At 49.6% G+C, this 19,307-nt stretch overlaps 1 protein-coding gene across 4 annotated transcripts in view; it reads right to left on the reverse strand.

Annotated features, from left to right (window-relative positions):
* Positions 1-19,307, reverse strand: part of ABLIM3 (actin binding LIM protein family member 3) — a 107,742-nt gene that overhangs the window by 18,272 nt on the left and 70,163 nt on the right. For 2 of the 4 annotated variants that reach the window (XM_087867876.1, XM_087867878.1), the window contains exons 9-12: positions 8,723-8,781; positions 6,327-6,398; positions 1,077-1,106; positions 474-603 (exon numbers count right to left, since the gene is read on the reverse strand). In XM_087867876.1, the coding sequence (XP_087724002.1) occupies positions 474-603; positions 1,077-1,106; positions 6,327-6,398; positions 8,723-8,781 (291 nt within the window). Of the gene's footprint in view, positions 1-473; positions 604-1,076; positions 1,107-2,652; positions 2,809-6,326; positions 6,399-8,722; positions 8,782-19,307 lie in introns of all 4 variants that reach the window. The other 2 variants (XM_045815236.2, XM_087867877.1) reach the window with 2 other exon arrangements.

A 19,307-nucleotide genomic window follows, 5' to 3' on the forward strand; every position in this document is an offset into this window, starting at 1 on the left:
GAAGGTGTCTTTGGACCCCTTGGCTCCCCAGCACCCCTCTCAATTGCTTCTTTCCTCCACCCAAGCCCCTGCTTCACCCCTAACCTCAAGGCAGCTGTGGATGATCTGACCAGATGGGGTAAGGCTGGGCCTGTTTCTGGTCCTCTGGCCCTCTGGATGGGGCAGGCCAAAGGACAAGGACAGACGAGTCTTCTTCCAGCCAGGGCTGCTGCGCTGCCTGCCACTCTCCTCCCCTGGCAGCTTACCACCCACCTTCCTGCTGCTTCTCAGCTCCACGTGCCCCTTCTCTCCCCCCACCAGGGGCACGTCAGTTAGGCCTGGCTGGTCCCCTGGGTGGTCACAGGCCTCCAGAGGGCCATGCTGTGACGGAGTTCCTGGGGGAAGCCCTGGGCTGTCTCTGCAGCTGGCGACAGCCAGCCACTGCATGGTCCCCCTGGTTCTTCCTGTTCCTTCAGGGGCTTCCCCCTCCTTACCGGAGCGGTAGTAGTGGTGAGGCGAGCGGGAAAAGGTGGGGGACATGCCCTGCCGGCTGTAGGTGGGGGAGTCGATGTATCCGGGGCTGGAGGCCCTTCTCTGCCGGAGGTCCAGGTTCTCGTAGATGTCCTGGGGGAGGAAGTGGGCCATGAGCCAGGCCAGCAATTAAACCAGCCTGTGGCCCCAGGGTCCAGCAGGCAGGTGGGGGAGTGACATGGGGTCCAGGAATCTAGGGGGCTGAGGATTTTAAATTCATGGTGCTGCCCTTCTGAATACAGAGGCCCCTTCCCTGAGTTATACACATAGCCTGAAGAAAGCTGTAGACAATTTTTGGGGCCTTCACCCATCACTCACAATCTCTCGAATAGGACCCGTGGGTCAGGCGCCTGGAATCCTGGCCAAGGATCACAGGAGCATCAGGGAGGCTCCCTTCGGGTACAGAGGGCACATCCTCTACCGTTAAGCCGCAGTCACTTCCTCCAGGTCATGCCCTGGTCGGGGAGCACGCCGGGAGGCTGAGGGGGGCGTGAAACCAGGGGTCTGCTCGGGCAGCATAAAGGGACACAGGTATAGAAAATGTCTCCCCGAACCAGATCAATTACCTGGGAGTAGGGAGATAATGTTCCCAGCGACTTAGAAGCGAAGAGTTTGAAGGCCATCGTGGGAGGAGCAAAGGAGAGAGCGGAGGGAGAGAGGAAGAAGGGTTAGGTAGCTGAGCAGAGTGGGCCCGCAGCTGCTTCGGGGCCTCCCTCCCAGAGAGCAGCCGTGCTTAGCGTGCTGGAACCCTAGCAGTGCCGACAGGTAGTCGGAAACCCTGAGATCATGCCCTTCGTTTACCAAAGGGAAACCAAGGCCCAGAGAGGGAACGGGGTGGCTTGGGGCCTCTCAGGTACAATGTGGTAGGGTCTTCACTTGGACCCAGTCTTCTCTACCACTAGCTCAGAGCCATTTCGTGATCTGCCCTGTCACACCAGTTTGTGACCCCTCCGTGGTTCATGAGGACAATGTGCAGGGCCGGGGACCCAAATGTTGGGCCAGCCAAGGGCCTGGCTGCTGCCATCCATGTGGGAGTTGGGCCGGTGGGTGGTGCGGCGGCTGGCGCTGGAGCATTCCGTCTGCAGAGGGCAGCGGCTGCTCAGCCCCCGGGACCCCTACCCCATGGTAATGCCGCTCCCGGCTTTTCCAAGACAAGTCAGAAATGCAGGTTCTTGTGTGAACTTTCTGCATGTTTAAATGTTGGCAACTAAATTACATTTTAAAAAGGTACTTAGTGAAGCAACACAAATCTGGGGGTTGGCTTTGGTCTGTGGGCCCAGTATGCCATTTCTGGCTTCAGGACCATCCGTTGCCGCCTGGTCCTCCTTTCCTGGTTCATTTCAGGGGCCAGAGCCCCAGGATTCTCAGCATTGGGCTCTCTAACCAAATGAACCCTAATTCCCTTAGAGAGGAAGGGGACAGTGGTGGGGTGGGGACAAGAGCCTGGGTCCCTGCTCTCCAGGCCAAGGCTCCTTCTTCTTTCAACAGTCTCTGCTCAGGGGCCCTGAATGGGGTTAGGACTCGCCTGAGATACAGCCTGCCAGGACCTTCAGGGTAATAGCCACTTGCCTTCTCCAGAGAACGCTTTCTCTTGCCCAGCAACCATTTAATTCTTCCGAAAGCCATCTGATGCTGAGTTCTTAAAAAGCACCTCTGGCTTTGAGCAGAGGGGCGCATTCGTGGTGGCCAGGTACGACAGCCAGAGAACCTACCTAGCAGGGATCATAAACCTGAATGCCCACGGAGCCTGTCAGGGATGAGAGCCATGGGCTGTGTATAAAATTACTCCACTAGAAGAAAAACAGTAAATCAAGTGATAGGTGGTCACAGGTTCTTGGCTTCAATGCTGGGGTTCTCAGAGAATGGTGGAAACTGGGGAGAGCTGGGGAGAACTGGGGAGTCCAGGCCCTCAAGTAGGCACTGCTCCCCCCTCCAGATAATGGAAATACACCTGCTCTGGTTTTTCAAGAAAAGCCAGATGTTTGGATGAAATCACTTGATTTTTAAATGTTGACTATAAATTCCAGTTTAAAAGAGTGCAGGGGCCAACACTGGAGGCCAAAGTGTCTGTGATGGAGTGGCTGGGGACCGTGCGGGCCTTCTCTCCCCAGGAGCCCCGGAGAGCGGGGCGAGATGCCGTACCTCTCCATAGCCACATCTCTCCAGCATCTCGTCGGACGTGTATCTGGAATGAGGCTCGTAGGAAATGAGGTCGGGGCGTTGTACCTCGTAGATGGACTTAACCTTGGGGAGAGCTGCCAGGTCTTTGTAATTAAGGATCTCATTATCCACTTTAGCCTGGGGAAGAGGAAAGGTACAGGAAAGAGACAGAGAGATAAGAGGGAAAAGAGAGAGGAAACAAAAACCAGGCACAGGGGAAAGAGCTTCTCTAGTTTCCACGAAAAACAGAACATTACTAGGACGGAAGATGCACAGAATGTTAGAATCAGACAGGTCTTAGAGGCCATCCCTTCCAACAGGGCTCACACTGGTTGAGCGCATTTTATGCGTGAGGCCCTGCACTTTGCAGGAATTGTCTCCTCTAAGAGTCCTGATGCCTCTGTGAAGTCAGTGGCAATGTTATTACTGTTTTCCAAACGAGGCTCAGACGGTTCTGAACTTTGTGTCCCTTCGCCAGTAGGTTTGAATCCTGTCTGAACTACCCAGCCTGGGTGGGGACTGCCTTCCGACCCCACACAGGGAGGACATCCTCACTCACAGCCCCTTGAAGGTGACTGAGACGGTAAAGACAGAATTAATCAGGTGAAGCCCGAGCTAACATTTGGGGAGCCCTTAGGGCGAGCCAGACTCCGTCCGAAGTCCCTTGTAGGGATTCACTCCCTTAGCTCCTACAGCTCACAACGCTACTAGCAGCCCCCAAATCATCTTCATTGCTGAATAAGGAAACAGGCACGGAGAAGCCATGAACTTGCCCAAGGCTGCATGACTAGTAAGTAGCAAAATCAGAATTTAAGCCCGGCCAGTCCGGCCTGAGGACTTGCCTTCCCGGCGGCCCCTGCAAGCTTCGCAGGGTGGGGAGCTCACTGTCTGACAGGGGGCGGAGGGCTGCCCTCAGAAAGCAGGCCCTACATTGAACTGAGACGAGCCTCTAGCCACTACCTGATGTTGGCTGAGCCCGGCCTTCCAGAACAGCGTGGATTAAGAGACGGCTTCCCCTTGCATGGGACAGACCGCTTCTTGGGGCTCCCGAAGCCCTGTCCTTTCCATGTCTGCACCCTTCAGCTGCTCCCTCTGTGACTGGCTTCTGCTGTGGTCAGCCACGATCTGTCTCCCCATCACTACTGTGACTTGCGAGGTCCTGACACGAGGTGAAGCGAGAGTCCACTAGACAGAGACTCCAAGGAAACTATATCGTCCAAATAACATTCTTCCAGTGCCTGGGGGCCCAGGTGAGTCTCAAGGCCAGAACTATTGTGGAGAAAGCAACTCTCATTAAGACCTTACAAGCACTGCTATTTGAAACCTATTCCAAGGCCCTCCCACTATTCTGTCCCCGTCCCAGCCCACCGCTGTTTGGGCGCTCTGCTGTTCATTCTGCATTGCCTCTAGATGCGCCATCCATTCCTCCTTGCCCTGATTTGGGCTCCGAGGCCCCATGGACTGCATCAGAGGCTCCCTGGCTTCCAGCTGGGTTGGGCCAGTGGGGGCACCGCAGACTGGGGGGTGGTGGAGAGAGAGGCTGCACACCTGTCCCCTGGCACTGCCCTGGCATCAGCGGCTGTGGGGGGCATGGCTCCCAACCAGGGCTGCCTTTCACAGCTCCAGCTTTCGTTGGACCCTCTCTTCAGGCCTAGGGTGGTGACAGCTCCTGCTGTTGTAGACCCTGGATGCCACACGATGTCTTGTGGGTCCCCTAACCCAGCCTACACCTCTGTAAATGGTCTCTTCACAAAACCGTCCTCAGTAAAACCCTCAGAAGTGGGCCATCTCATTTCTGCCAGAGCCTGCCCGGGTCAGGCACCACATGGGTACCAATCTGGGGGTGTGTGGGCCAAGGGAACCTTAATTGGATGGTCCCCTTGCTGAAGTAAGAGCTGCCTTTCATCATGGGATGTTAGATCTTGACCTTGAGAGCTCTTGGCATCTTGCAAACTTGTCTCGACCCATCAATATCCAATATTCTCAGCGCTTTAGTCCAAACCTCAAAAATACTATATATATACTTCTTCTTATAGCCACTGTGTTTATAGGGTTACAAATGAGCCTTCGGTTTGGAGGCTCAGTGATTGAACAGAGGCTTCCCAACATAATTAGCCAGGAAGGAAGGAAGAGAACACGTGGAGCTGGTCAAAGTCAAACGTCCTGAAGATGATTCTAGCAGTCAGTGGGGGGGGGGGGTGGGGCAAAGTTTGAAAGACCCTGCCCCCTCCAGGTTCATTGATAATTCTATTTTAATACCAAACCTCCATATTTATGAAAATCAAACCAATACTCTATCTTTCTGCCTGTTATTCTGTGTCCCGAAAGTGGTCGGATGGTTTCTTTCCTGAATTTGGAAGTCATGTTTGGAATGTTCTGATTGAAAACACAGCCCACGTGACATGTGCAGTCATTCCCCAGAGCAGCTGAAGGTGAGGTGTTATAACAGGCAGGAAAGGAGAGTACAAGCAGGGAGACACATGCCCGCATGCACGGGAAGCTGAGCCCCCAGCCGGACGGCACAATGGCAGGTGTCCCCACTGCTCTTGTCCATCCCTGTGGAGCTGGCCCTCAGAGGGGCCACTCTGAGATCTTTCTCCAGGACTCCAGGGTGGCTAACTTGTTTCATGAAGTTTACTGAGGCTCCTTAGTGGCAGGGAAGACCAGCCAGGGATTAAAGGCATTAGAGCACTGCCACATAGATACAGATACAGATACAGATATAGACATAGATATAGATGTCCCAAGTTTGCATATCCTGGTAACTCTCCTGGGGACATGCTCACTTTGTTAATAACCTTATCACGGTATAGGCCCTGAAATTTAGCTCATTAATCCTGCTGCGTCTGGCCCCATTCATAGCACTGGGGGGATAATCGTCTGTCTTGTTCTGGACAGGAATCTTCAATGGGGCTGGCTTGTGATCAAAGGGCTTGTCTTCTGTGGGAGCCGCAAGGCATTATTGACCATATGGAAGTTGCTGCCAATGATAACTCTTATGTCTGATTTTCATTTGAACAGAGGAAGAAAGGCAAGGAAACAGCCCCATTAGTGGGCATTATCCAGGGATCAAGGAGGAAACTGGATGTGGATGTGGGATAAAATAATAATGGAGCAAGGGTGCTCAGGGCCCACCCAGGGCTGGCTGGTTTGGGGGCTGTATCTATAGCTTCTTATCAGGAGCAGTCTTCCTGCTCTAGGCCATTCCCCTCCCTCCACCCCTCCTCCCAACTTTGGTCCTCTTGGCCCCTCTGACGTGGGACCTTGGGGAAGGCTGGAACAGTCCACAGTCAGATGGCTCATTTCCCTTGCTCAGCTCTGTCCTCCCTGGCTCTGCTTTAACTGACGTCTGTTTCTCTCTCAGGTCTGAGCTTAAATATTCTTCCTCAGGATTCTTCTTCCAGTGGGCCCTAGACTGTCTGTCCCTCTGTCCATCAGCAGCATCATTAGAGTACCCTGCACTTTTCTTCCTAGCACTGACCAGGACTGCGACTGTTTACTCGTGGGGCTCTATGTTCAGTGTCAGGAGGACAGGCATCGGGTTGGTGCGCGAGCTAGCAGGTGCATGAAAACCTGACCGCTGTCTTTGGCTGTCCTTAGAAACCTTTTACATACCAGACCCATGGACAAGAAGGTGGCTGAATGGTGATACATACGCAGATGACTCGGTTGGGTGACCCAATGCTGGATCCGGGGGGTGAGATGGAAGTTTCGGACGTCCGCCTGTGCTGTGGGAGAGAAGAGAGAGAGAAGGAGTGAGAAGCTGCGCCGGCAGCCAGTGGGAAGGCGAGGAGGGGCGGGGGAGGAAGAAGGTAGCTCTGCAGGAACAGCCACAACACAGTTAAATACACTCGCTGGCTTTCTGTACTTTCTTTGTGCTCAATGTCTGAGTGTAAATGAAACTGGAAATGCACAGGACTTCGGGCTGTTGGACAGAATTTGGATTTGTGGTGTTTTGTTTTGTTTTTAAACATATTTGTAATTGACCTTTCAGGCATTTATTCATGAAACTTTTCATTTGGGCTTATCCTGCCAAAAATGTATTTATTTCAACTGAATAAAATTGGTTAGCACTCATTCCTTAGCAGTTTGTTTATATAAAATGTACAAGCAGGTTAAACTTTCTGTAATTACATAAAGTACTGACTCTTTACAGTGTATCCATTGCAAATTGACATCGGCTTAAGGGATAAACTTAAAAATTTTCCCTGAACAACCGCAAAGATGTGTTCATGGCTCCCTCGGCAGAAGGAGGGGACTATGTCAGCCTTCCTGCAAGCTGGGGGACTGGCAGCATGTTGTAGTCAAAAAGCAAACAGACTGGAAACTGAGGGCCCCTAGAGAACCATGTGATTTTAGAGATCCCAGATTCCCGATCCGTAAAATGAAGGGGCTGGTCTGAGGGACTGCAAAATTGCCTGCCAGATCTCTCAGGCCACAATTTGGAATTAAAGCATTCTCCCTGGGGCTCTATAGCAGTGTCTCCCAAAGTGGTGACTCTGACCAGATGAATTTAGGGGGAGCATTTGATGACACTGGGTTGCCGTATGGGAGACTAAAATGTAAAATTGTATTTCATTCCTCTTGGTTAGATCAAGGAGGAAGTCTTAACTTAGTGCTGATGTATCTCAGCCACTGTCTCAACAGTTGTTAATTTCCGCCCTCCCAGCCTTTTTTTTTTTTTTTTTTTAGCAAAGAGAGTAGAGGCAACACCATCTATCTGGAATTTCTAAGATTTATTTTTAAGAAACATCTCATTTTCCTTGAATGTATTTTATGGTTACCTTCTATTTATAGCAAGTAATACTGGTTTTCCACTTGGTGATATAAAGTTTTATTTTAAAATAAGTTTTGTGAACTGAAGAGTAGTGGGTTGATTTAGAGAAGAATATTACGTATGTAATGGCACAGATGGTACACAGATGTGGCAAAAGCATTGGGCTGTAGAAGGATAAATGAACCTGAGAAATGCCACCGAAAAGGTAGAAACTGAGGAAGGAAAGGGCAATTAGATCCTTTTACATCTTAAATGGAGAGCACTTGGAAGAAACGGGGGAGGGGGGACCTCATGGCTCAAACAAAATTATACATCAATAGACCAGTTCTTCTGCAAAATGTAGAGGCACTTCGGACATCATCAAGTGCCTGTCCCCAGCATGCACCCAGCTTTCTCCTTCACAGTGTCAAGGACTCAGGAGCTGGGCTCCTCCCTGCAGTCCTTGGATCAAGAACCCAGATTCATGGGGCGCCTGGGTGGCACAGTCGTTAGGCGTCTGCCTTCGGCTCAGGGCGTGATCCCGGCGTTATGGGATCCAGCCCCACATCAGGCTCCTCCGCTATGAGCCTGCTTCTTCCTCTCCCATTCCCCCTGCTTGTGTTCCCTCTCTCGCTGGCTGTCTCTGTCAAATAAATAAATAAAACCTTTAAAAAAAAAAAAAAAGAACCCAGATTCACAGGACTTCATGGTACTAGTCGGAGCACAGTAATTCAGAAGGACGCGGGACCACAGCTGGCCCAGCGTGCGCCTGGGGACACTGGCTGTGCGCCTGCCTGCTACGTTACTGTGGGCAAATCAGCACCCTCTTTAGACTTTGAATTTCTTACGAGCAAAGAGAAGATACAATTCCTTGCCCCATCTGATCCACGGGGTTAACGAAATCAAATCAGACAGTGGCCGTGAAGATGCTTTACAAACTGTCAATTTCGTGTCAACGCTATTATTCTTTCTACTTATTCTTAATAAATGACATTAGGCTGGGGAAAACCCCAGCATGTGTGCTTCAACGAGGCCACCATCTCGGTGAGTAATACTAAGGCAAAAGCCTTCCCTCAGAAATGCTAAGAACTCACAATTTTACAATTTTCAAAGTCTCTCACATCCAATGTCTTTATCCCCTCAAATGCCCAATGAGGCAGGTGTTACCATTAAGGAAATCTAAGGATCCGGGCATACATCTGGGAGTGTGCATACTAAGGAAAGACCCCCTACTAAAGCACAGTGCCCCCAACCCGTGGCAAAATTGTGGTCTGGTATCACTACCAGCTTGCTTACCTTTAACTTCTTCTCTGCCCGGGCTGCCTGTTTGCAGATGGGGTGCCAAACCTCAGAACCTAAGGGTCAGCAAAATTACAAAGGCTCAGACCTTTCCCTGCCTACTAGCTCTCTCGCCACCCCTCACCCCAGTTTACTCCCTCGGCAGTACATTTGCCCAACACAGCAGCCAGCGGGACCCCCTGGTGAACCAGGCTCTTTGCTGCTCCATCGATCAGCCACTCCCACTCTTTCTACCTTTCCAAATCCTACCCATTCCTCAAGGTCCAGGTCTCACACGGCATCTTCTTGCAAACTTTCTTACCTGCCAGCTGGGAGTGACTTCTCTCTTCTCTGCAATCCATAGTTCTTTGTATCTTTCTTAACACATACGATCTCAAATCACAGTGGCTTGTGGATTCATGACCCTAAGTAAATTAGAAGCTCCTCTGGACAGGGGCTGAGCTTTATTCATTGCTGGCTCTCCTGCAGCATCCAGCATGGGATCTTGCTCTCAGCAGAGGCCCCATCCATGTTTGCGGGGTGAGCAGATGAGTGGATGACTGGCAGTGAGTGACACGTAGCAGGTGGTCAATAAATATTTGTTGAATGAATGAATGGCAGTGGAGGTGAAATAAAGCGTCGGACCATGGTGAACGCCAACCTTCCTTTCCCTTCAAAGACTTACGACAAATGTACGAGAGCTATCACACTGAAGTGGGGGGGGGGTCATGGTGTATATAGTCTGCTTGAGAGCACTGACTGTCTTGACCTGCTAATTCCTAAGAGGCTCCGGACTCTTCAAATTTAGTATATTGCAAATGCCTGCATTTTATTGGGGGGGGGGGTGTCCAGCTGGCCAGCCCCAAACTCGAGAGGCCAGTTTGGAAAGGCATGAGCAACAGGTGGCTGGTCACATGTTGAGAAGAAGCCCCGAATATTACACATTCCCCAAAGAAGAAACAGGTGTCCTGGATTAGAAGGAAAAGCAGGAACATAATATCCCTTTGGTGCCATCGCTCTTATTACCAGCCCGAAAAGGAAAGAAGCCAGCAAATGGTTGGATTCCTGTGTACCCAGATGGCATTTGTTTGTTTGACTTTGTTTTTAGGATATACTTTCCATTATGGTTTGTTGCCTGGAACCCCCAGGACTGGAATGCTGGCCAAGCGACAGGGTGGGGTGGGCGTGGGGAGGGGGGCGGGTGTTGCCATAAAGTTGAAAAGTTAGCTCCCAAAACGTGATGGAGAGAAGATAGGCCCGAGGTAAAGAGCCTGGGATCTTGTTTCTGGAGCCTGGATTCTTGCCTCTGCTTGGCCCTGAACACATTCTCTCTTCCATCCCGGTTTCTTCATCGGAATAACAATGAGGTGGGATTTGGACGGTCTTGGAGATTGTGTTTATCTCCCAAATTTTAATTCTAGGCCCACTTTGTCATTTATGAGATAGATAGGGATCCTTCAGTTTTGTTTGCTGATTTTCTTGAGTTCCTTAGTAATTCAATATCAGTTTAATTCTTGCTCACGTAAAGTGCAATGGCTCTCGGAGCCCAGTAGAGGGACCCCGGGTCTGCGGCTCGAGCCTGGCCTTCACAGGGTGTGTCTGCTCCCAAGTGTGGGTGGGGATCCTTGCTTTGGGGCGTTATGAGAGAGAGCATTTCCGGGTCCCGGGATGCTGCTGAATGCACTAGCAGTTGTTTACCCCCGTGGCTCTGCCAGGAAGCATATGTCACGGGTCACCATAGGAAATGGATGAGGGGGATACGGATGTCTAAGAAGGTCGTGAGATAAAGGGAAAGAGGCACAGGAAGGGAAAGGGGTCAAGCAGAAGTCCTCATGGGGGGCAATGATGCGTAAAGACAGGAGGTCAGACTCGATGGTCTCTCCATGCTGCTCACATAATCTGTTCTGAAATAACACTGAGGCGCCTGGCTTCCGCACTCAGCTCACAGGAAAGCAGGTTTATAGAAGTGAGTGGGGAGAATCAAAAGGGAGAAAGAAATATAATTAGAAATGAAAAGAAAGCAGAAGTTTGGCAGGTGGCAGGAGAGCATCGAAACTAAAGAGGGAAGGAACTTTCTGCTTTTGGGCAACAGACTTAGATAAATCAAGGTAAGAACAGGTAATCTGCTCACGAAGACCCCTAGCAAATGGGGGCCTGCTGAGCTTTTGCCACTAGCCAGTAGCTCAACGACAAAGACAGAAAGACAGCATCCAGAGTGAAGAAGGTCGTTACTCTCTTCCATGGGCTTTCTCCCCAGAGCTTAAAACAACACCTGGCTCATGTGTGTTTCATAAAGACATAAATGAATGACTGGCTGGATCCTACCTCTCTATTTGATTTTAGCTTTTTTTTCTTTTTTAAGAGATTTTATTTATTTATTTGAGAGAGAGAAAGAGAATCTCAGGCAAACTCTACACCAGCATGGAGCCCGACGGAGGGCTCAATCTCACGACCCTGAGATCATGACCCAAGCCGAAACCGAGTCAGACTCTTAACGGACGGAGCCACCCAGGTGCCCCCACCTCTGTATTTTAAAATGAGACACAGGCTGAAAGGCACCCAGAGGATGATGGTAACCAGGATGGAGAGAGAACCCCAAATTAGGCCATAAGGCAGGGTCTTCACCGTGGAGAAGAGAAGACGTAGCAGAATGGTGAGAAAGGGTTTTGAGTATTTTCATGCCTTTCTGTGGGAAGAGCAATGAACTCGTTCTGCATATCTTGTAACGCAGAACAAGGACCAAGGACAGCAGTTTCAGGGAAAGAAAATTCAATGTCTGGGGACTGAACGGGTCCATTCTGAGAGTGAGCTCCCTGTCCCTGCAAGTATGTAAGTACACATTGAGTGGATACGTGCACAGCAGGGATATTGTAGAGGAGAAATATAATGAGGTAGTTACACTGATGGATGTTTACTTTCCCTCCCAACTCTTGGAGATTCTGTGTTTTCATCTTTACACATTTCTCTGTATAGAAAAAAATGAATTATTTGCCCCTATCCAGTGAATTAGACTGGAATGTAGGTTCTATAAGGAGCGGGATTCACATCTGTCTTATCTGCAAATACAGCTGCAGGGAGTGCAGATTCTCAAGAAATCCTCGTGGAGTGAGTGAGTAAAACAAAAGAAACAGGATGCGCTGTTTTAGGCCAGTTGAATTCTCCAATCTGGGCTCGGAGATTTGGACAAGCAGTACAATCTAGACTCTGATTTGACAGCTACAGTTCCAGAGTGAGTGTCTGCCAGAATATTCACTGGACTGGGGTTTGTCCAAGTGTGAGCTGTGGCCCAGTTGTCCAGAAGCCGGGTAAAATGCCGATTCCCATGGAGCCCCTGACGTCAACTCCTGCCGGTGGGGCCTGAGGATCTGGGATCCTAATAAGCTCCCCGGTGACTTTGGACTCTGATGGGAGAACCACAGGGCTGAGTACTAGCTAGCACTCCAAATTCATTCCTTTGGAATGTGATGGGGTAAAGAAACCAATTGTATGAGACAGAGGGACGTTTTAACTTCTTGCAGGAAGTCAACATCTTTGCTTGTTAGACTCCTGGTTCCACGAGTCATACCCTTGGCCTCTGAGATTGTCCCTGACAGTTCCAGGTCCGTGTTTAAACCTCCTGTAAAAGTTACGGAGTGAAGGAATTAGCTATTTCCATGCGAGCTGACTCAGAGGCCGAGATAGAATCTCCGAAACGATCCCTCAGACTGTAGGGAGGCTCTTCGTAATTACTAGAAGAGGCAGCACCAGCCTTCTCTCTCTGACTGGTCACAGCACACCCCACATTTTGGGTTATTTTTGGGGGGTTATTTAATGTTTGGGGACCCACTCATCTTTCTGCTGGACCTAGAAATTCCATTTGCCAATCTTCTTCCTCTTCTTCTTCTTCTTCTTCTTCTTCTTCTTTTTCTTTTTTTTGCATCAGTGGTGATTTTAATGCGGAAGCCAGACCTGGTACCACTGTCTTCCAGACCGCCCAGCCAGGGTTACAAACACAGCGGTGGCTGAACCCGGCCCACCCAAAGGTTCGATTTGCCCAGCACAGCGTTTTTGAGCATCTGAATGCTTTTAGACCCTGCAGGTGGCCAGTGACCCTCCCTGCTGTCTGCCTCCCGGCCCTTCTCCCCCATTTCAGCAGGCATTTGGGTTTTCAAAGCTGGATCCTAGCCAGGGTGTTCTCTCACAGCAGGTTTCTTCCCTGGATTTCTTTTGACCGTAGCAGGTGACATTTCTCCAAGTTCTGCCTGTACGTCAGCGGCACAGCCTCTGTGACCTAGACTTGCTAGGATCATGGAACGGGCTGTTTTAAAATCCCTGCCCGGACACACAAAAATGTGCTGTATCCACACAGTGGAACAGCGTGCACCCATAAAAAGGAATGAAGCACTGATACATGTGACATCATGGATGGATCTAGAAAACATTATGCTATGCGGAGTGAAAGAAGCCAGACATAAATGCCTATGCATTGTAGGATTCCATTTACATGAAATTTCCCAAATAGGTAAACTATAGAGACAGATAGCAGATTCGTAGTTGCCAGGCTCCAGGGGGAGGGGAATTGGTATGGGTCTTCTTTTGGGGTGCAAATGTTTTATAACTAGATAGAAGTGGTGGTTGTACAGCGTTGCGAATATACTAAAAGCTACTGAATTGTACACTCTACAATGGTTAATTTTATGATATGTGACTTTCAGCTCGAACCAAAAAATCCCCACTTCCTGCCCCTAGCAGGTGGACGGCTTCTGTAGACCACAGGATACTCTGCTCTTCTGTTATTACTAAAGGGTCCCAAACTCAGCCATAGGGAGAAGAGTGAGCCTTTCTGTTGATGCTGACATACGAGAACAGCTGTATCTTCGTCAGTATCATCTCGGGCACAGGGAAGTCCTTCCCGTGTACTGGGCAATCTCTGCATTATTTACTGTAATATTCTTCAGGGGTTTGAATGCCAGTTACATCCCTTCTTACCTGCATCATCTAGAGCTAGTCAGTTACCTCTCTGTGCCTCAGTTTCCCCCTGGTAAAATGGGGATGGTAACAGTATCTGCTTCAGAGGTCTGTAGTGAGCAGGAGAGAGTTCATATTCGCAGAGCACGCAGAACTAGGGCTGTTAGAGTTGGCACTCTGCGAGGGTCAGTTGTTGGGATTACCATCATCTACCCTCTCCTACCAAAAAAAAAATCTCTTTGCCTGGATCTAGCCTGGGGAAGGGGAAAGGAGTACCGGAGAGACCTGAGGGCAGGGCGGTAGTGTTTACTCTTCTACTCCCGGGAGCCTTGGCCTGGGTGAGCGAGGGGCGTGCCGCCCAGGGCTGGCTGCGCGGGTGGAGTGGGTGAACAGAAGCCCGGCTTCGCTGCCAGCACACCCCTCTGGGAGGCTGGCCTTGTGCCCAGGGACGAGGGCAGCTCAGGAGAAGTGGAAAAGCCTTGCTTGCCTGGCGTTGATAGGATCAAGTGGGCTTGAAGCTTCATAAAGAGGTGGAGGGAGAAAGTGCTGAGCTCCCAGGAAGCTGGTTAGCATGCAGGATAGGAGGCCGGGTGAGGGAAGGAGTGTGGCAGCACCCACATGCCCAGTAGCTCAGTAGGAAATACTAACAGCTGATTGTAACTCATTTATCATTAGTTTTTAAAACTTATTATAGATTTATTTATTATTATTATTTATATATTAGATTATTATAACTAATATTTAGAAAGTGCCTCTGCCAGGCCTTATGCTATATATTTTAGAACAGTAGTACTTAAGTCAACACTCCCCATGATAACTAACATTTACTGACCACATAGGCTAAGCCCTGTGTTAAGCGTTGTAAATAATGATGGTAATATTGACAACAGCCAGCATTTTTGAGTACATGGCGTCATGGGGACTGGCCATTTCTACATTCCTGGATGTTTACGTGAGCTCAGGTGGGCACACCTGGCAGTGCCAGGCTTGGTGTTAAGGCTTTATTGTATGTTCGTTCACTTAATACACAGCCTGGCAAGGTGGGCCTAGTGCTATCCCTGTTTTCAGATGGGGACACTGGGGTTTAGGGAGCTAAGACGTCTTGTTCGTCCAGCATGGTCTCTTCACCCTCGCCTGGGTATGCACATAGGACCGAGTCAGGCTCCACAGAGTCTCTCCGGGACTTCTGTGCTGAGCCTGGCACGGAACGCTGCCCCTCTGTGTCCACGGAGCCCCTCCGTGTCCACGGAGCCCTCCTTCCCCAGCATGGAGGCAGCCAGGGCAGGGCCGGAGGGTGTGCGGCCACACGCTGAAGGAAGCAAGGAACAGAACCACCTGCTGACCCCTGCGGGCTCCTCAACCCACTCGTGCTGCTTCTAGATGCTTCTCAGTTCTGTGAGATGATCAATCCCCTTTTACCTAAGGTTGTTTCTGCCGCCTAAAAAGTCCAGACTAATAAAACATCTCATTGAGCTAAAACCCGAGTATCTGACAAGTTCTTGACTTGCCCGGAGGGCAATTTTGTTTCCCAGGAAATAGAGGAAGCACAGGGAAATTGCTACTCTGGACCTAATTCTGACCAACGTGGACAAATTGGCTGGCGGAGTAGATGTGACATGTAACTGGCGAGAAAATGGCCACATCGTCTCGAGTTTGAGGTTACCGGAGAGAAGAAGCAAGTTGCAAACAGACTTTAAAATACAAACTTCAAGCTACTACGCTATAATATTTTCTATAGGATTCGAGATGTTTGGTAACCCTAAAAATCTAAAAAAGATATCGCAGCTCATCCAAAATGAAAATGTAGTCTATTTAAAGTGAAATACGCTTAGTAGATTCAGACGTTAGGAGATATCAATTTAGTACAGTAACAGGATATGTTTGAAGAGTCTAAAATTATGTAGCAGGATTGGGGAAACATGAGATTTAAAGTTTTGAAGCATTACTCCTACAAGCTAAGCTGTCAGGAGAGAGATCCAATTTAAAATAACAATGCTAAACTACTAACTTAGAGCAACCCATAGTACGTTGGTGCCTTTTAAAGTGTGGTTTGATGAGACACGTAGATTATGACTGACGGCTGGGCTTCTACACTCCGTACCAACGGGAGGCACCTGCCCTGAACATCTGTTCGCCCCATGCACCTCTTCTAAGGTACTTGTCAGAGGAAAAAGAAGCCTCCGCTCCATGTCAGTGGCGTCCCCAGCTGTGCCAGAAATACACACCTCCTGGTACCAGGACCTTATATCATCTGAACTAAAAAAAAATGTGATCCGAAATAGACACTGTTATAGAAGAGAAGGTTTTGGGGTAATGATCAAAGCAAGCTTTCAGGGCTCTGTTTTGGATTTGCAGTAACACAGAACTGAGGCTTCTCACTTGATTTGGGGCTGTGGACACCTCTGAAAATTTGACAAAACCTACGGACCCTCTCCTTAAAGAAATACACCTACATGCGAACTTTGACAAGCAATTTCTAGGAGCTTCGTTGGATTCAGAAGGCCAACTACAAACCACAGGTGAAGAATTCTGAAAATAGGGGCGACTGGGTGGCTCAGTCAGGTAAGTGTCTGCCTTCAGCTCAGGTCAGGATCTCAGGGTCCTGGGATTGAGCCCTGAGTTCGGCTTCCTGCTCAGCAGGGAGTCTGCTTCTCTCTTCCACTCCTTCTCCCTCTGCCCCTCCCCCTGCTCGTTCTCTCTCTCTCAAATAAATAAATAAAATTTTTTAAAAAAGATTTTATTTATTTATTCGACAGAAAGACAGCCAGCGAGAGGGAACACAAGCAGGGGGAGTGGAAGAGGAAGAAGCAGGCTCATAGCGGAGGAGCCCGATGCCTGGCTCGATCCCATAACGCCGGGATCACGCCCTGAGCCGAAGGCAGACGCTTAACCGCTGTGCCACCCAGGCGCCCCAACAAATAAATAAATAAAATTTTTAAAAAGAAAAGAATTCTGAAAACAAATGGGAGAAAGTGCTTTAAACAAAGCCTAGTAAGATAGGCCAGTTAACCTTGGCCCAGGGACATAACCTCTCTAAACGTTCTTGTTCTCTAACGTGGGGATATTCATGGCTGTTGTGAGGATAAAATGGAAGACTGCATTTAAGACTCTTAGTACAGAGCCTGGCACAAACTAAGTACTCCAGGAATATCAGCCGATGGCCTATTATTATTATTAGCAGGACCTACAGTTTGTTACACTTCTTCCTAACTTAGCAGAGCAAGGTTTGTCAGGATTTCCTGCCCGCGGGTTTTCATCAACTATATGAACGATAACAGAGACCTGTTTAAAACTCAGCAGCCGAGCTCCTGGGCTCCCAGCGTCCTTCTCTCTCAGACCTCGGAACAGGGATGTATGTAGCGTAGAAAGAAGGAGAGGCGCAAAGTCTCTCCTCTTCCCTGGGTACAGGCATTTTTAGAATAAAACCAAAATCTATCTCATGAGCCACATTTTGGGTTTAGAAAAACTCCCGCTGATCCAGCAGTTGTAACCTTCGTGATTTCAGTGTGTTTTGTCCCAAGCTGCAGCCTCTTGGCTATTATTCTGCCGCACGAGATCAATGATGTGATTTCCTGGTGAAGCCCCAGTGAAGGGCCTGGACAGCAAACAGATTAGAAATCTGGCATCTTTACAGAAACAGTTAAAAGACTGAATGCACGACAGAACTTACAACAAACAGAAGAAAACTTGCTTTGGTCTCCGGGGGTCCCCAAAAGTTCTCCTCTTGACAGACGTCAGCTTTCTCCCAATTAGAGCTCATCAGAAAGCCATCACACAGTAATTAAAACACAAACAAACTGACCCGAGGAGCCTCCCGAGGCCGGCTGCCAGTGCCTCGCTGTCCCGCTACAGAACTGACAAGACTGGGATTTTAAACTTTGTAGCCTTCCTAATGCTCTCTCTCTCTCTTATGTTGCTTCATGGGGCACCTAGCACCTTCATATTCATTCTCTCTGATATTCACGAGACCTTGTGGAGCACACCTGCTCTCTGTAGGCAGGGCGTGTGGGGCCTGCTTCAGTTTCTCCACCGCATGATGCTCTTCCTCCCACCGAGGGCCTTTGCACCTGCTGCTCCCTCTGCCTCCACCATCTTTCCTCCCCTCTTCACCCTCCCACCTCCTACTCATTTCCAAGGTCTTGGCTTGAAATTTCCCTTCTTCAGCACAGCCTCCTCTGGCCTCTCAGACTAGATCAGGAGCCTTATAAACACACTCCCATTGCTCCCAAACTTTCTCTTCTCTGCATTTCTCACAGCTTGTCATTATATTCACGCTTCTATTTGATTACAGTCGGCCTCCCTTCCTGGTAGTGAACTCCACCGAGGAAGCAAGCACTCCTGCCTCGTTCCTGTCTGAGCGCCCAGCACATTGCAGAGGGCCTGGCACGTAGCATGGCCCCAGTTTGAATGTATGGATGAGAGACAGAATAATTATCCTCATTTTGCAGGTGAAAGAAGAGACCCAGAGAAGGAAGTCACTTCTCAAGGTCACAGCCCATCTGCAGGAGTGCTGCTGCTTGAACCCAGGAGTCCTGGGTCTCCTCACTTCCGTGCTGCCTGCAAGGAATATTTTCTCGCCATTTCTGGAGACTATCATTCTGAGTCCTGGTACCCCCACCAAGGGAGGGTGTCCAAGATAATCACAGGCCCGGCTCTTAGTAGTAGCAGAACCCCCTGGTGGCTGACACCCCTAAGACACCCACAGCATGGGACGGCCTGGTGCCCCTCACTGTACAATCACCCAGCATCCCTTGAGGCAGGTCCTCGAACGCCCTGCAATTACTCCCACTCTCCCAGGAGCCAGGAGGGTAGGAATGGGGATAATTAAGGAGGAGGGTGACAGGCTCTTCTTCATCACCGAAAATATCTCCCACCTCCTGCAGGCATATCTGTCGTGGGTTCGATTGTGCATTCTCTCAAATGATCACCAAGCTGTTCCCCTCATCACTTAACCCTTGCAGCACTCTGTGAAGTTCTGGCCAGAAGCGAGGCTCAGAAGATTCTGATACAGGAGGCTGTGAGCTCCCTGAGGGCAGCAAACTTGGCAGATGAGCTCACTGCTACATCTCCAGCTGTTAAGGGAGCACACAGGCAGTGCTCCATAGATATTTGCTGAATGACTGAATGAACTAAGAGCTTTCCACATGTCACGAACTTACTCTATCTTGTAGGGGCTGTTATTAGCTTATTTTACAGGCTAGGTAACTGAGATTCAGTGTTAAGAGACTTGCTGAAGGTCAAAAACTTTGTAAGCAATGAAGCCAGGATTCAAGGCGCCAAATGGGGAGATCAGGATTGGGAATTCAGGCAGGGAGATAAAGATGTTGATTATTCTATGATGTGAATGACAGAATAGTTTCAACACTAGGAAATGTGTTTACCAGGAAAGGGGGAGAGGAATACCATGCAGCGAATTTCCAAACTAAGGGCACAGTCAAGATTCCCACGGTGGTCAGGGTCCACGAAGACATCATGCAGTGTGCTGAGACTCAGGGGGACTTCCCAGCACATAACCCAGGGCCCTGTGGCAGGAAGCGCTAGGGATCAGCGCTGATGGGAGGGGAAGGTCCAGTCCCTGCAGGGACCTAAGTAGCAGGCAGAGCCTGTCCCAGGAGGTGAGCTGGAAAGAGCCCTGGGGTGGGCATCATAAAGCCAG

The sequence above is a fragment of the Ursus americanus genome, chromosome 15, assembly GCF_024610735.1.
Source record: "Ursus americanus isolate L20-20 chromosome 15, mUrsAme1.1.p, whole genome shotgun sequence".
NCBI lineage: Eukaryota > Metazoa > Chordata > Mammalia > Carnivora > Ursidae > Ursus > Ursus americanus.